This window comes from Bombyx mori, chromosome 22 (assembly GCF_030269925.1).
Source record: "Bombyx mori chromosome 22, ASM3026992v2".
Taxonomy (NCBI): Eukaryota; Metazoa; Arthropoda; class Insecta; order Lepidoptera; family Bombycidae; genus Bombyx; species Bombyx mori.
In genome coordinates this window covers 12,684,239-12,702,008 of record NC_085128.1, presented here as the reverse complement: position 1 = coordinate 12,702,008, position 17,770 = coordinate 12,684,239, and the positions used below count along the sequence as shown (strand labels likewise).

Below are 17,770 nucleotides of genomic sequence, written 5' to 3'. Positions count from 1 at the left end.
ATTATACATGTAAATTAGATGTAATAAAAGTAAAAATGAAACAAACAATAGACATTTAATTTAACTTATTGTTCTTTGAATTTTGGTTGATACCCACGTAATACAAAATGAGAGAAAGAAAAAAAAAATTTAACAAACTGCTAAACACCCGAAACTATAACAACATCGTCGAAGCGTTGCTACCTTCTGATAGTATAAGGAAAATATCTGGAGTTTCCGTGGTATATCTCGCTGTCAACTCTGAAAATCGTATCGTCACTAAATTTAGTTTCATCGGTACAATATTCTTTTTATTCTGGTATATTTTATATTTTTATTGTACGTACAAAGCCCATAGTGAAGACCAAACGATTTTGCGAACGATATATAATACGAAATTGAAGCGTTATGGCGATGACTTCGAGAGAATAGCTTCAATAATCTACGTCACTTATTCGATGTGGAAGGTCCCGTTCCGTATGAGTGGAAACCAAGTTTTTATACAAAGGATTGTAGATATCGACAGCGCAATAGAAAATATGGGCGAGGCTGTGGACTACAATAAAAACGCTAAAACAGCTCTCGTCATTTCGATCGCTCAACTCGGTGACTTTCTTGTTCGCATGTTTTGTATATGGCTATCATTGGAAAATCTAAGCGTCATTGTTCCAACTGAGAAACTATACCAAGTCGTCTACACTGATGCACTTTCTTTTGTTATAACTTCACATTATTGCTTCTCTTTAATAGTCTTGAGAGGCCGATACAAATATATCAATAAAGTTCTTAGTGAAATAAAGACTCGTAGTGCTTGGGAGTACAAAGTTTTTGTCCGTAACAAAGTGGCCCCTGACTTGGAGAAAGTGCAGAGGCTTCAAGATAGAATTGTTTGCGAGAAGATCAAGGCTTGTGCGAGAATCTATAGCATGTTATACAAGGCAACGGAAGCCATAAATCGAATGTACGGTACAGCTTTGGTTTTGACCATGCTGTTGTATTTGGTATTTATAATATTGTACATGTTTTATTTCATGGAGGCTACCGCTTCAGGGTTGCTGTATGATATAAAGAAGTATGTGGATTTCTTGATTTGTGTCTTTTGGCAGATGTCGCATGCTCTCAGCATTATTTACGCAAATGTTTATTTCAGTGAATCCATTACGCGAGAGGTATGTAAGTTTTAATTTAATTCATTATGCAACGAGGCAAACTTTTCGTTTTTAATTTAGCAAGCGATAATTGGTGTGCGCGGTATTAAATGTAAATGTGTGGTGTATGTAAATGAGTCTCAGATGTGTGTGAGTGTATATGTAGTAGCTCATAATATCACTACCCTCCAGAGACGCGGGCGATAATAATTTGGAAACCGGACATGTCGCCCAATACCCTTGCTTTAGGTAGTGCCAAAGCATTTTCTGTGGGAGCTTGATGAATTCATAATTGCCCACGAATCTTCTGTAAGGAACCCTCTTCAGCTAAGACTAAGCTGGTTTGTGGCGGTCTGTAGTAACGATTATCAGTTTACCCTTGTTCAGTATTTTAAATTTTTTTTCGTGCCGTTCCAAAACCTGGTGTGGTTCTGTGAAAGCTGGCAGAAATAGAGGACGCGAAGAGTCGTCACGTAGGTAAACATATGCGGCGTTTCTCCTTGAAAAGTTTGCTCCTTTGTTTATTATGCCGTAGGGCGGGGATCCGCTGTAGTTTTTCGGCGAAAGAACTTAATTGAGTAGTGAAGTGGGTTACGACCATTGTACTGGGTACGGTTTGATTGACAAATTTACCGGGGAGATTTAAATCTCCTAGAGGTTTGTCATAGAGCAATCCGGCGGGTGAAGCCTGTAGATCCTTTTTAAATTGATGGGCATTGCAAAGGAGTTGATGTGGCGTTAGCTATCATATAACACAAGATATTTGGCATATATACAAGTTCCGAACAACAAAATTCGGACCATCAGTCTACCGAGAAATTTCACCGGCTCGGTGGAAGATCTTCCCTTTGTCATTATTCCCAAAGTGGCAATGAAACAGGGATTAGTGTGAAGATTTAGTTGAAAAATATTGTGAGAATATTATTATTAGTACGGACGATTGGGAAATATACATTGATAGTTTAATAAGCTATTCTGAAGTAAGATTACTTGATTAAAATGATTACAATCTAGTCATTATATCTAGCAATTATATTTTTTTTTACAGACGAAGAATACTTCTTTCGTGATTCACGAAATAATAAATAGTGATTTTGACTCAGAAGTTAACACAGAAGTACGTATATATTTTACGTTACAAGTAGCTTTCCGTAGCTTTCAATGGACCATTCTTTATAACCACAGGGTTAAAACTAATTCTGTACCGAATTTCGTAAACATAGGTTCAGTAGTTTTGGAATGAAAAACGTAACAGACAAACAGAGCTACTTTCGTGTTAATAAATTATAATTAATCTGCTAAATTTAACATCAAGAAGATGAATTTGTTTTTTATTTATAGCATAGTTTGCGAGAAGGCATTGTTAAAAATAATATTTTTTCCTAAGATGAGTAACAAGTTCACCGTCTATTTAGTGTTAAATAGTTTCTGGAGACAATTATATCGAAACGTTAATGCCATCACACGCCTTGAGATATGAGGTCCATCAAACCGGAACGCATGTCATCTTGGTGGTAGTAGTGAGCAAGAGTGGTAGGTATTCAGGCGGGCTTAAATGTATAACTGGATAAAGACTGGATAATTTTTTTTTTAAATTGTGTTGTTTAGAAATTATATTTAAATACGAATTACATATTGATAAAATGATGAAATATGAATAATATTTTTCGATCATACGGACAGAATAAAAAAAATAATATGAACTGGTTATTTAAAGAAAAAAATCAAAATTATCGATAAAGTTGATTATGAAAAACACGAATAAAACAATATTTTCTGAAAATAAATCGTAGCTAGATCGATTTATCGCCCCCGAAATCCCGTTTTTTTTTATAGCTTAGGTGGATGGACGAGCTCACAGCCCACCTGGTGTTAAGTGGTTACTGGAGCCCATAGAAATCTACAACGTAAATGCGCCACCCACCTCGAGATATAAGTTCTAAGGTCTCAGTATAGTTACAACGGCTACCCCACCCTTCGAACCGAAACGCATTACTGCTTCACGGCGGAAATAGGTGGGGTGGACTCACAAGAGGTCCTACCACCAGTGATTACCCAAATTATAATTTTTGCGGGTTTGATTTTTATTACACGATGTTATTCCTTCACCGTGGAAGTAAATCGTGGACATTTGTTGAGTACGTATTTCATTAGAAAAATTGGTACTCGCCTGCGAGATTCGAACACCGTTGCATCGCTACATACGAATGCACCGAACGTCTTATCCTTTAGGCCACGACGACTTCGACTATATATAGGTATATTAAATTTTATGAAAATTGTTGAAGCCGTTGCCGAGATTCAGATTATATGTATATTTATATACAAGAATTGGTCGTTTATAGATTTAAGATACATTCTAACACCAGTAATTATGCATATTTATAACTTTTTTGGATTTGTTTTTTATTGTATGATGTTATTTCTTCATTGTGAAAGTCGTTTGTGAAACACGTGTGTAAGTTAAATATCTCCTTAAACTGTGATCCGTACTCCGGTATAGTCTCATTATTTGATAAGCATACTTTCGGCATTTTATCCCTAAGGCCGTGATGATTTATAGCAAATTTAAGAGACAATTATTGTTGTAGGCGATGCGTTTGTCGATGCAACTTCTACACGAGGTTCCTAAGTTTACCGCCAATGGCCTTTTCGAATTAAACAATGCTCTGTTGTATGAGGTAAGGAATTACATTTTACTTGTAATTTATTTATGACAAAAGTAGTAGTAGAAAAATTACTGTTGAATCTGATACAATGGAGACTTCGACCTCTTGTCTTAAGTTGGGTATCGGGATTGACGTTGTATTGTGTTGGTCTCCTGTAACGTAGCCGGGAAATTAAGGCGTAAGTAAAAATTTAAAAGTCTCCGAACACATTCTCTTTTTTCCAGTAGGTAAACAAAATTATTATTAAATTCTTAAAAAACTGAATAAAATCTGATTTTAGTTGTTAATTCCATTGTATTTTTTAAATTGATTTAAATGAAATGCTTCAATTATTGTTACGTTACCGCTGTTACAGAATGATAATTTTGGTTTTAGTGATAAAATAGTTAATCGCCCAAAAGTATTTTTACTGGTGGTAGGACCTCTTGTGAGTCCGCGCAGGTGGGTACCACCACCCTGCATATTTCTGCCGTGAAGCAGTAATGCGTTTCGGTTCGAAGGGTGGGGTAACCGTTGTAACTATACTGAGACCTTAGAACTTATATCTCGAGGTGGGTGGCGCATTTACGTTGTAGATTTCTATGGGCTCCAGTATACATTTACATAGGTATATGTTTTTCAGTAACCAGACCCGGGTAATTCAAGGTCGGGTCACGAAAAATACACTATAGAGGTACAATATGCCTTCAACTTAAGAGATTTTTATTGTACAAGAGAAAATCCCCACAGTCCCAATCCGTCGCGTGGGCAGGGTATGTGTGAGTTGAATCTTACCAAAAATCCCTTTTTTCCGGGCCGGGGGTCGAACCCTTTACGAGGTCCCCGCGCCTAGGGGGCGCGCGTGTGCAGATGTTGAGAGCAGACCGCGGGTCCAAGGATGTTTTAGAGCTCTACCCACCAAACGACTCCCTTTGCACTCTCTCACCCGACGTCCTATTTCCGCCCGGGGTCAGAACCCAGGTAGAGTAGGGGGGTTCTCGCGGTCAATATAACAACCAGACTCGCGGCGCAACCTCTGGGACGCCTGACCGACGGGTCATCGAGGCGATAGTCAACGACTCTACGTCGGCCGTCTCGGTACGGCACCCTGACAGGCCGAAACGCTATACACAGCCAATCGGTTGCTCTTACACAACAGTTCCGTGGAACTGCTACCAGCGCGCTAGAGTGCAGACATCACGCCACATAGCCTCAACCCCTCAGGTCGCCCGGGCCCTGTCTCAGTCTTTACCGAGGGAGGCCACCACCTACAGGGGCCGCAGTCGGGCAAAAGTTCTTCTCCGGCCCCCGGCTTGGCGGCGACAGATAGGTGCGGAGAGGGATGAAGTCTCCCTCTCTCGTTCCGCCGCCTCTTTCTGCGACATGGTATACTCGCAGAAGTCGAGCATCGCCTTCCAGGGCTCATTGCTGCCGAGCATCGTAGCCACGACGGTCGGTCACCAAAAATACCTGCCGCTCACAGCCAGCGCCCTATCTCGAACAGGGCCGGAGCCCTTTCGGGGTCATTGAGACGGCGGGATAGGGTTGGCGCAGGGAATATTACATCCCTCCCACCGTCCCCCAGACGGCGCAAAAGCGGCCGCTGGCGACACGACCACCAGTTCCTTTCGTCGATGAGCTGGGAGCCCACCTTGATGGTGCCGCGTTGCACCTTCCCCCAGAGCGGACGGAGGAACACGGCCTACCATCACCCGGCGTCCTATTATAGGCGAGCGTGCCGAGCACGCCACCTTACGTCTGGGTCCCTCCCCGCACAAACCTGATGGAGCCCAAAGCTCTTAAGGGGCCTGGTCACAGATGGGAGCCCCCTGCTCGGCGGCGGCGGATTTCTGCGATGTGAGGAGAGTTTTGCCTCACTCGCTTCGCCGCCTCACAGCGACAAGTCCAGTCCTATCTTTGCGACTAGAACACGCCGCTGCACCTCCCAAGCGGGGCAGACAGCGAGGGTATGTTCCGCTGTTTCCAGATCGTGTCCACTATGTTAACACCTCGTCGCCGGCTCAGCTCCTATCCGGTGCAGATACCGAAGCATCCATGCCGGGTCAGCACCAGCACCAGACGAGATTTAAGAGTAAAATTTTTAGAAGTAGGAGCAGTTCTTTGTTTCCGATCGAAAAATCTTTGTAAAAATAGACGTGGAACTTATATAGCGGGGTGGATAAGGAAGGGTATTCGTTCCGCTAGTCTGTGTGTGAGTCTCCCCGTCAATAATAAGTCAAGAACTGTTTTTTTTTCAGGGGGCCCGTTCTGTGTTCACGTACCTTGTCATCGTGCTGCAGTTTGTCACCGACAGGGTTTGAATTGTACGTCATTAATTTAATATCTGCGATTAAAATATTACAAATGCTTAAAACATATTGTTATTTAAAACACCTAAATTATTCCTTATTTATATGGCATACAGAACAAGACATCGTCCACTTGATGCTTAGGAGTTACGAGTATACGAGAATAAATAGACAAAACGAAGTGCGTGCATTTTTAAATATCATTATGTATTTGTGTTTTTTGAACAAGCGTGACAGTAAAAAAGTTCCAAATCAAATTATGAAACATTACAAAACATTCTGGTTAAATATTCATACAATAGAATTGTGTGTTTACCTTCAACTATCCAACATTAAAAACTGGTTTTCAAGGTGACGCTCAATTTTTACTTGTCTAAGGAAGGTAATGTTTTTCGGATATATATTTATGTATGTAATTGTATATAATCAAGTTAAATCTGTTGAGAAACAGATGAGAAACTGTAGTCAACAGACACTAAATATGTTGTTTATGATTTAGTGTTAGAGATAATAATAATACTGGTCGTCTTGTACGTCTAGTGAGTTCATACGGGTAGATACCACCACCCTGCTTATTCCTGCCGCCTTTCGGTTTGAAGGTGAAGGTTGTACTGTAAAAAGTGAGACTTAGAACTATGTCTCAAGGTGGGTGGTGGCATTTACGTTATAGATGTCTATCGGCTCTGGTAATTACTTAATACCAGGTGGGCCGTGAACTCGTCCAGCCATCGAAGCAATAAATAAATAAAATGTTAGCCCTAAGCAAATTTTAAGATCATACCCTCAAAAAGAGCAAACGGAATCCTAGGATCACTTTGTTTGTTTGTACAACAATTAAGATTTTTTTGTCAGGATAGGTATATTAAATCTTAGTATCAAATGCTAATGGCTAAATGACGGACGAAAATCATAATATTTGGTAATTTATTTTTATTTATTAGATTGGTGGACGACCTCTCAGCCCACCTGGTGTTAAGTGGTTACCGGAGCACATACTGGTTACCGGAACACGGAACGTCTGCCCCACCCTTCGAACCGAAACGCATTACTGCTTCACGGCGGAAATAGGCGGGGTGGTGGTACCTACCCGTGCGGACTCCCAAGAGGTCCTACCACCAGTGCGGCTGTGAAATATCAAAACCCAGTATCTGCATAAAACTAAATTTTACAGGAGAGCCGAAAAACAATTTCATATCATTTTTTGTAGATACTAGGTTTCCGACTTTGTGTAACTTCGTTTTTTACAAATTTTTGGGGGTTTTTGCTATCCTAATATGTGGAGAATGGTCTACAAGGTCGAAAAATGCAAAAACACACTTTTTTTTAAATTTGTCAGATACTAGGTTTTGAAATTGGACAGCCGAGTGATTACGCAAACTATAATTTTGCGGGTTTCATTTTTATTACACGATGTTTTTCCTTCACCGTGGAAGTCAATCGTGAACATTTGTCGAGTACGTATTTCATTAGAAAAATTGGTACTCGCCTGCGGGATTCGAACACCGGTGCATCGCTACATACGAATGCACCGGACGTCTTATCCTTTAGGCCACGACGACTATAAAATTGTCTCTTGACGGGATAAACGTCCCGCTTAGTGACACCGTTAAAAATCTTGGTGTTATCATTGACCGCAGTTTGTTATGAGGACCACAACTGATGTCAGTTAGTCGCAGACTATTTTTCTTTTCTTTTTTTTCTTTTTTTATGATTGAACGATTACTGGTGGCCCGGAGGCCTTTCCAGTTTCACCAGGACAGGTGGGCGAGCAAAGGCTCAGCCAGGAGGGGTGGGATTTGCTAACAGCTGCCCGAGCGCCCCCGAAGGAGACCTAACAACTCAAGAGTAGCTGCTTCGCGAATGAATCTACTACCGGATCGGAATCGCGACCCGCTGAGAAGATCCGGCGAGAAACTCAGCGAGCTGATTCATGGGTTAGGTTGCACGGCGAACTCTTTGTCGAGTTCGACGAGTACGGTTACCGAGGTCCCTAAGCCTGCTCCTAGAGCTGAAGGCGTCTTGTGCAAAGGTTATTGGATCTGATGGATCCGTAAGGACGTGTCTAGGGCGTCGACGGTGACTGGCTCCTGCATGATCAGGATTCGGGGAGTAGTCAGCGGCGGCTACGATAAGGCGATTATCATGACGCATAGCCTTATCGAAGTACCGTTCCGACGCTGACTTCATGTATTTCTGTATAGATTCGAGGCCCAGGTCGTCGTGTAGGTCAACGTTCCTCACGAACCACGGAGCTCCGACGGCTAACCTGCAAAAGCGGGATTGTAGAGATTGAAGGGTGTCTATGTGTGTGCGGGCCGCGTGAGCGAACACCACACTCGCGTAAGTCATGACGGGCCTTATGCAAGTTTTGTAAAGTGTCACCTTGTTCCGAAGGGACATTTTACTCCGCTTACAGATCATGGGGTAGAGTCTACCGAGAATAAACGCGGCACGGTCACGGACTGATTTTATATGCGGGCGGAATGTCATCGATGCATCCAGGGTAACGCCCAGGTACTTGACCTTCCTGGCCCAGGGTATGGATTGACTAAAGAGAGTAATCGGGGGTGTGAGATTCCTCCTCCTAATACGGGAGGAAATCCGTGTGGAGCTTCCCCTCTGAAATAGCACCGCAGTACTTTTCGCTGGGTTGATGTCTATGCGCCATTTTCGGAACCACTGTCCTAGGGCTAGGGCTGCGCTCTGAAGCTTCTTCGCGATTAGGGACTTGTTTCTACTGGAATAGTAAACAGTCGTGTCGTCGGCGAATAAAGCTAAATGGGTCGGCGGCGACCGGGGAATATCGTTAACGAATAAGCTAAATAGGAGGGGTGAAAGGACAGAGCCTTGCGGGACTCCAGCTGTGAGAGGTCGTGGGGAGGAGCGGGTTCCCTCGACTCGATATCGAAAAGAGCGGTTCGACAAGAAGTCCCGTATGATGAGCACGAGACTATCCGGCACACCCATGTTGAATAGTTTGAAAATCAAACCGTTGTGCCAGACTTTGTCGAACGCTTTTGCGACGTCGAAGAAGAGAGCTCCCGTGTATAACGGTTTTGGTCGATTAAGCCCCACAAGAATGTGCTCCGTGAGGCGGTGCACCTGTTGAACGCATGAGTGATTTGTACGGAATCCGAATTGTTCATCGATGAGAATGCCCTTGGATGAGACGAAGTCTCTGAGGCGTTTGTAGAGCAGACGCTCATACAGTTTGCCTAGAGACATGAGGAGGCTAATCGGGCGGTAGCTCGTCGGATGATTTTTTGGTTTACCGGGTTTATGTATGCCGATAACGTCCGCTTCTTTCCACACCGCGGGAAAGATACAGTTCGCCATAGCGGCATTGAAAATAGATGCCAACATCACGATGAGTTGGACGGGTAGAAGTTTAATAACGCGGTTGGATATACCGTCGGAACCGGGAGCCTTGCGAGGACGTAGGTCTTTGATCAAGTTTTTAACTTCCATCGGGGTGACGGGTTGTAACGCATCCGAGGGTGGCAAGGAGACTCTGCGTTCTACCTCACTGTCTACTAATTCTACATGAACAGGGTCCACGGATTGAGTGCTGGGCGTGCACTGGGTTTGCAATGTATCGGCCAGCAACTCTGCTTTTTCGTCATCATCAAGCGCCGCGAGTCGGCCTGAGGGGCCTACGAGGGGGGGCATAGTTACTACCGTATCCGATTTGAGAGTACGAGCTAAGCGGTAGTAAGACCTTTGGGAGGGCGCGAGTCCTTCTAAGAAATCAGACCATCTGGCATCTCGGACTTCGGCGATGCGAGACTTTACGTCGCGTTGTAGGTCACGCATTCGAATGCGATTTTCCGCGGTAGGATACCTGTCGTAGGCGCGTATTGAGGCGTTCTTAGCTCTAAGGAGTTCCCTAATATCATCGGACAATTTGAAGCGGTGAAGGAAGTCCTCCGCTACAACTTGTTTCGATGATCTATCTAATGTTGAGGTGATGTGTGTCGTTAAGATGTCTATGGCTTCAGCGGTATCCTGAGGAGACGGGGTAGAGTCCGGGTTAAACGGGAGCGATGGTGGATCAGATTCAGCCAGGCTGATGCCCAGCGTGTGCCAATCCACCACAGTCCTCGTGACGGGAACGGAGTCGGGAGCGCGACCGAGCTTCATAACGACGGGACGGTGGTCTGAATCTAACTCTGAAACTACTTCGATCGAGTGTAAGCTCAGAGTTACGTTTTTTAATAACGCTATGTCGAGTATATCCGGGCGATGCGCGATATTTAGCGGGTAGTGAGTCGGGGTTAGCGGAGCGACGATATCGAAGGCGAGATCATCAACTAACGCGTCAAGTCGCCTGCCATTCGGGGTTGTGGTGTGTGAGTTCCACCTGATGTGTTTACAATTTAGGTCGCCCGCCAGAATGACAGAGCTTCCCATGCCGAGCAGCGCCTCGATATCACTGCTTAGAACGATCTTATCCGGTGGAAGATAAACGGACGCGATAACGATCGGCGCGTGTCCCGTCAGTGAGATTCGGCACACTGATGCTTCGATATTAGCGAGCGCGGGAGGATCGAGCGGGACGCAATGCAGGGCTCTTCTATAGTAAATGACGGTACCACCACCACGAGTAGAGAGCCTGTCGTTCCTGACCATGTTATAGTTCGCGATTTTAGGGTCACGGCGCGCGGGCTTAAGTAGGGTCTCCTGCACTAAAAAGATATCAATTTGATGGTCACGCAAAAAGTCAGAAACCTGATCACGTTGATTTGCGAGACCGTAAGCGTTAAAAAATCCTATCGTTACGGATAGGGGCTTTATTCTACTTATATACGCCATTGATTACCGGCGGAGTGAGGGGAGGACGTACGTATTTAATGACGCGTATACGTCGGCGTATTCTTGCACAACGGCGATAAAGTGTTGTGCAGTGGAGGCAGCGCGAATGGCGTCGCCCAAAGCGTTAACGCGCTCAAAGTTGATCGACTGAAAGAAGTCGATCGCTAAAGCGAGATTGTCGGACGCGGTCGGAGGGCAAGTCGCGGGAGAGGGACGAGTTGCGGGGGCGGGACGAATCGCGGAGGAGGGAGTTGTAACCGTGTTCGTGTACGGCAGCGGTTTCGCCCAAGCCGAGACACTGGGCACCGGCGCCGGAACGAACGCTGGCTTAGTCTGCGACACAGAGGGTGCCGAGGCTTTGATGTCTGGGCCGGAAGCTCGGAGGCGGTTTTGGCGGGCGACGCGGCGATTTATTTTCGGGGCTCGGGGGCATCCGCGGTAATTTGCGGGGTGACCCTGTGTACGACACAGGACGCAGCTAGGCGATTCCGTCGCGGTTTTTTGATCGCGAGAGCAGAGGGCCGTGGCGTGATCTCCTAAACACTTGACGCATCGGGGGCGCGCGTGACAGTTACGGGAAGAATGCCCGTATAATTGGCAGTTATGGCACTGGCTAGGTGTGCCTTTCTTGTGTGGGGTTTCGACGGCGATTCCGGAAAGGCTACAGACCGTTCGGATGTTGAATATTTGCTTACCCTCGGGGGTAGGCTGGAGGGCGACGAGAACCATGTTATATGGCTCCCTTCCGCGACCTGTGTGCATGCGGTGTACGGAGTTAACCGGTAGGCCTTGTTCGAGAAGGTCGGCCTTGACTAGCTCGGCATCCAACTCTTTAGGGATGCCACGTATGACGGCACGGAGTTCGCGCTCCTCCTGGAGCGTATACGTGTGGAAACTTATACGCTCCTTACGGAGGTAAGAAGAGAGGGCCCTATGGTCGTCGGGTGTTCGAACCTTAATTTGAATGCCGTTCGCGAGGTTACGGGCATTCGTGAAGTTGATATTTTTGGCCTTAAGGGCCAGGGAAACTCGATCCCAAGCTGCCTTCTCTTGGAGGATTACCGGGGGAGGGGTCTGGGTTTTATTTTGTGCCACCGGACGCGGCGACGGAGTGGCACGGGCTGGAGGCGCAACGGGAGTCTGAGGGCGGGGGCGCGACGCGTTCGCGGCTTTGCTAATTTTAGCGGCCGCGGGAGCTCGAGACTCCGCGGCACGCTTCTTACCCTTTTGTACCAGGGTGAATCCACGAATACCGCGAATACAGCGTCCATGATCGCTGAGTGCCCAGGTGGGGCGGCCCCGGGTCTTGAAAACACTCGCCTTGCGGCGAGGCCCCAACTTCTCGGACCTGAGCGGTTCTATTGAACACAGGTGGCGATGCGGCACGATTACTACAGGACAAAGAAAAAACACAACAAAACGGAACTAACAAAAAGAAACAGAACAATTAAACACTTCCAGGAAAACAGTTTGTCGGCAGATGTACCACGAACACAGAAACAACAAAAGGAAACAAAACAAATAAAAACTTCCAGGAAGAGCACTTAGTCGGCAGATGTACCACGAACACAGGCCGCGCGAACAATGGCCGGGCTAACAAAAGCCGGGCGATCGAGTGGTCGATGAGCACGTCCGCACGTGACGGGTGCCTCTATCGGAATCACTATTTTTCTCTGCGGGTTCCTTACGTACATTGCGTAATTTTCTTCCAACATCTACTAAAATTGCACTTGCACAGTCTCTGTTACTCCCTATTATTGATTATGCCGACGCCAGCTATCTATCTATCTCGATCTAACCGAGGCCCAGCTAAATAAACTTGAGCGTCTTCAAAATTCCATCATGAGGTTTATATTTGGTTTACGCAAATATGACCACGTATCTGAGTATCGAGTTAAGCTCAAGTGGCTTCCTATTCGTTATCGCCGGAATGTTCATATATGGTCTGTTCTTTACAGTGTCCTGTTTAATTCCTCGTCCCCGCGCTACCCTCAGGAACGTTTTGATTTCCTACATACTGCAAACTCCCATTCACTTAGGTCATCGGAGAATTTAATGCTGAAGCTTCCGGCTCACGGGACGTCATTTTATGACCATTCCTTTACGGTTGAAGCAGTCCGTTTATGGAATTCACTACTCTTAAGCATCAAACAATCGTTCTCGCCGGAAATTTTCAAGTTCAGATTACTACCTTGCACAATAATATGGCTTCTATGATATAACTGTACAAGTTGCTACTTATTTTGTATTTACTTGCATATTTTTAGTATTTATTTGTATTTAATCGTATGTAAATCTTATCTTATATTGTATTTATTTTTCACATGTGTATATAAGTATATATTTTTATGTAAGTTTATTGAGATATAGCACCGTCCATGCTAGTTTGCTTATTACTCTCCCTGCAAGGTTGCCTCGAAGAGATCGCTTTCAGCGATAAGGCCGCCAACTTATATCACCGTCTATTATTTGTTTTATAATGCTTACTCTGTACATGTGGTGTTCAATAAAGAGATAAATTATTATTATTATTATTATTATTACAACGGCTGCCCCACCCTTCAAACAGAAACGCGGTACTGCTTCACGGCAGTAATAGGCAGAACGGTGGTACCTACTCGTGCGGACTCACAAGTGGTTCTACGACCAGTAATTACGCAAATTATAATTTTACCAGTTGATTTTTATTACACGATGTTATTCTTTAACCGTGAAAGTAAATCGTGAACATTTGTTAAATACGTATATCATTACAATTTTTTTTATTGCCTTTGTAGGCCGACGGGCATACGGCCCACTTGATGGTGAGTGGTTACCGTCGCCCATGGACTTCAGCAATGCCAGGGGCAGAGCCAAGCCGCTGCCTACCGCTTAAGTACTCTCCACTAGGTTCGTTTAAAGATGGATATGTCATAGCGCTCGGGAAACACCGTGGAGGGGAGCTCATTCCATAGCCGGATGGTACGTGGCAAAAAAGATCTCTGGAAACGCACTGTGGATGACCGCAGTGGCTCCAGGTAGTATGGATGAAATCTACTCCGGTGGCGGGCGGTGCGATGGTAAAAGCGAAATGCCGGTATCATCTCGAACAATTCCTCAGAGCCCTCCCCATGGAACATACGGTACAAAATACAGAGGGAACCGAAGTACCTCCGCAGACCCAGAGGTTCCAAGCTATCCGAGAGAATGGGATTATCGACAATCCGAACGGTCCTCCTCTGTATGGAGTCAAATGGAAGAAGCTGGTATTTGGGAGCCCCGGCCCAGAGATGGGAGCAGCACTCCATGCGAGGCCGGACTTGTGCTTTATAAAGCAAAATTCTTGGTCCAGGCGTGAAGTACCGCTTCGCTCTGTTGAGGACTCCCAGCATTTTGGACGCCAACTTGGCTTTGCCTTCCAAATGACTCCGAAACTGGACATCGCTCGAAATGTCGATCCTAAGTATCCCAAAAATTGGTACCCGCCGGCGGGATTCAAACACCGTTGCATCGCTAGATACAAATGCACCGGACGTCTTATCCTTTAGGCCATGACGACTCCAAGCGACAGCTAAAAGCTGAATATTAGCGCTTTTTATCGAAATTGAAACAAATCTCTCAATCTTTTCGTGTGAACAATAAATACATATTAACTCGAGCAAATTGTTTTTAAGAAACGAATGAGTTAGCAGCCTTTGGAAAGAAATATAGAGCCTCAAAAGTCTAACTCTAAGTTCTGTGAACCTTTACGACGGATTACAACCTGTCGTTTTATTTCTCTTAGTCGTGATGCAAGGAAAACATTTGAGAACGTAAGTAGAGCAGAACATAGAGCTAAATTATTTTATATACCTAGTCAGGTCATAAGTATTGTCACACAGTAAAAACTTTTCTTTTAGAATGCTGGCCACAAAAAAGTTTATTGAATTCGAATGTCGAATTGTTCATTAAAATAAAAATGTATACTTTTAGAATTTTACTCATTTTTAAATATGGAGTGGACGCTTAAAGAAGACCGTGTTGCAGTTATTGCGTTGCATCGTTGCGGTTACGCGCCAATTCAAATTTTTAACATACTGAAAAATTTGAATATAACCAAAAGATTCGTTTATCGTACCATCAAACGATACAATGAAGACTCTAGTGTAGATGAAAGGTCAAGAAGTGGTCGCCCTCGGTCTGTTAGGACTCCAGCAGTGATAAAAGCTGTGAAGGCGCGAATTCAAAGAAATCCCAAACGTAAGCAGAAACTGTTGGCCCTTTAGATGGGGTTAAGCAGAACCACGGTGAAAAGGGTGTTAAATGAAGACTTAGGGCTTCGGGCATATCGAAGAAAAACAGGACATCGTTTGAATGCTCGTCTAATGGACCTGAGACTGAAGAGATGCTGCGCTTTGTTGAAGCGGTACGCGGGAAAAAAATATCGGCAAATTCTTTTTTCGGATGAAAACATTTTTACCGTAGAAGAGAGCTACAACAAACAAAATGATAAGGTGTACGCACACAGTAGTGAAGAAGCAAGCAACCGTATTCCGCGTGTCCAACGAGGTCATTTTCCATCCTTGCTCATGGTATGGTTGGGAGTTTCTTATTGGGACTTAACAGAGGTACATTTTTGTGAGAAAGATGTAAAAACGAATGCAGTTGTGTATCAAAATACAGTCCTGACGAACCTTGTGGAACCTGTTTCTCATACCATGTTTAATAACAGGCACTGGGTATTCCAACAAGATTCAGCGCCAGCTCATAGAGCGAAGAGCACACAAGACTGGCTGGCGACGCGTGAAATCGACTTCATCCGGCACGAAGACTGGCCCTCCTCCAGTTCAGATTTGAATCCGTTAGATTACAAGATATGGCAACACTTGGAGGAAAAGGCGTGCTCAAAGCCTCATCCCAATTTGGAGTCACTCAAGACATCCTTGATTAAGGCAGCCGCCGATATTGACATGGACCTCGTTCGTGCTGCGATAGACGATTGGCCGCGTACATTGAAGGCCTGTATTCAAAATCACGGAGGTCATTTTGAATAAACTTTAGTGTCATAAGAATCTATGTTTTGTTAAGTTCATTTTGGTATATGAATGGTTACATAATGAATAAACTTGTTTCAATTATTTTACATTAAACATGTGACAGAATTTATGACCTGACTAGGTACAATAAAAAAAAGTGTGAAATAAAATAAGTTATGAAATGAAACGAAAAACCTTGATTACATTAAAATACAAACTAAAAAGCGAAAAACTAGCTATTTTTAGTAAAGGAATTGAAAGGGATTAGGAAACAGGAACGCATTTATGTATTGTGGCATAAATGGGCACAGAGAAGTAAATAGTGATAAATTAGTTCTCATACCGATATATTAAATGTTCTTTCAAGTATGTAACTTTAAAATAAAAAAATTCGGTCTGCATTGTCTTTTCCATCATTTTAATGATAATGTTTGATTAGTTTTAATAGGACACCAAAAACAAAATAATCGAAAAAGTTATAATAGTATTTAAATTATAATATAAATATATTAAAAATTATTTATTATACAAGCCATGGTGTCAATTATAATTAACCGTTATACTTTCATTCGCGCTCCAATCTCCGCGAGCCGTGGTCTGGCCGCCTGGCGAACCCCGCCTACGAGCGACGAGCCACTGAGGCATCTGCCTGGTCCTCTCGGACTGGGTGAATTGCGACCGAGGATGTGTCACCTTCCGGGCAACGTAGGTATTCACGGAACATGACTGTTTCAGCCGCTACCTGCATGTAGTCGCCCCGAGGGAGCCGACGCCGAAGTGCCAAAAGTGCAGTGGCTGCGACTGGATACGGCGGAGCACACGCTTGCAAACTGCCCCGCTTTCGGCGTAGGCCACGTCCTCGTCACGAAGACAGGACCGGACCTGTCGTTGTCAACCATCGTGACTACGATGCTCGGTAATGACATGTCTTGGCAGGCGATGCTCGACTTCTGCGAGTCCACCATCTCGCAGAAGGAGGCGGCGGAACGGAAAAGGGGGAGCTCTTCTTCCCTCTCGGCGTCGTGCCACCGCCGCCGAGCCGGGGGTCGGAGGAGGGCGTTTGTCCAGCTACGGCCCCTATGAGGAGGCAGTCTCCTCCCGGTGATGGTCACAGGGCGACCTATAGGGGTTGAGGCTGCGCCGCATGCTACCGTCACTCTAGCGCGCTGGCACCAGGAGGATGGGACGACGCGTCGGCGGCTGCGGACTGCGATGCGGTCCGCATTTTCGTCGTCGCTGTCGTCGCCGAACATACTGCAGCATTGCCCAGGTGGCCTAGCGTGTTGCTGTAGCGCGGAGACCGGCGTCGTTGGTCGTCGACGATCGCTTCATCGACCCGTGGGTCGGGCGTCCTCGCAGGGCGTCGCGAGTCTGGTTATAGCGTTGACCGCGGGAACACCCCTACACTAGCCGGGTTCTGACCCCGGTCAGAGATCGGACTCCAAGGACGCCCAGCCGACGGAGCCTTCGAGGTAAATCGAAGGCTCTAAAACGTCGGCCGTGTCTGTACGGCAGCCCGTCAGGCCGCCCAGACGGTGCCACTGGTGTCTCGGAATACCCCGCTGGACCAGAACCAGCCTGCCGGGTCGGGACGCGATACACCGCCAACCGGTCGCTCTTTCGTATCTTCTTGGCAGCGCGCTAGAGTGCTGGTAGCGCGCCGCGCGGCCTCTACCCCCTCAGGTCGCCTCTTGACCTTCACCGGGGGGAGGCCGCTACCTACAGGGGCCGCGACGTACGGGCGTATTCCCGCCTCCGGCCCCAGGCTCGACGGCGACGGATCGGTGCGGAAAGGGAAGAGCTCTCCCTCTCTCGTTCCGCCGCCTCTTTCTGCGAGATGGTGGACTCGCAGAAGTCGAGCATCGCCTTCCAGGACGCGT

The 17,770-nt window shown here is 45.6% G+C and overlaps 1 protein-coding gene across 2 annotated transcripts; it reads left to right on the top strand.

Annotated features, from left to right (window-relative positions):
- The first annotated feature begins 15 nt into the window (after positions 1 to 15).
- Gr67 (gustatory receptor 67) lies at positions 16 to 6,096 on the top strand. Of its 2 annotated transcripts, XM_062674826.1 has the most exons (3): positions 16 to 1,148; positions 2,176 to 2,244; positions 6,034 to 6,096. In XM_062674826.1, the coding sequence occupies exons 1-3, from the start codon at positions 108 to 110 to the stop codon at positions 6,094 to 6,096; spliced, it is 1,173 nt and encodes a 390-aa protein (XP_062530810.1). In that variant the 5' UTR covers positions 16 to 107.
- Positions 6,097 to 17,770: the final 11,674 nt, after the last annotated feature.

Excerpts from the sequence above, each read along its gene's own strand:
- Gr67 (XM_062674826.1), top strand. The coding sequence starts at position 108 with ATGAGAGAAAGAAAAAAAAAATTTAACAAACTGCTAAACACCCGAAAC. Across the intron at positions 1,149-2,175 it reads GTGAATCCATTACGCGAGAG|ACGAAGAATACTTCTTTCGT; the intron begins GTATGTAAGTTT and ends TTTTTTTTACAG. Across the intron at positions 2,245-6,033 it reads ACTCAGAAGTTAACACAGAA|GGGGCCCGTTCTGTGTTCAC; the intron begins GTACGTATATAT and ends TTTTTTTTTCAG.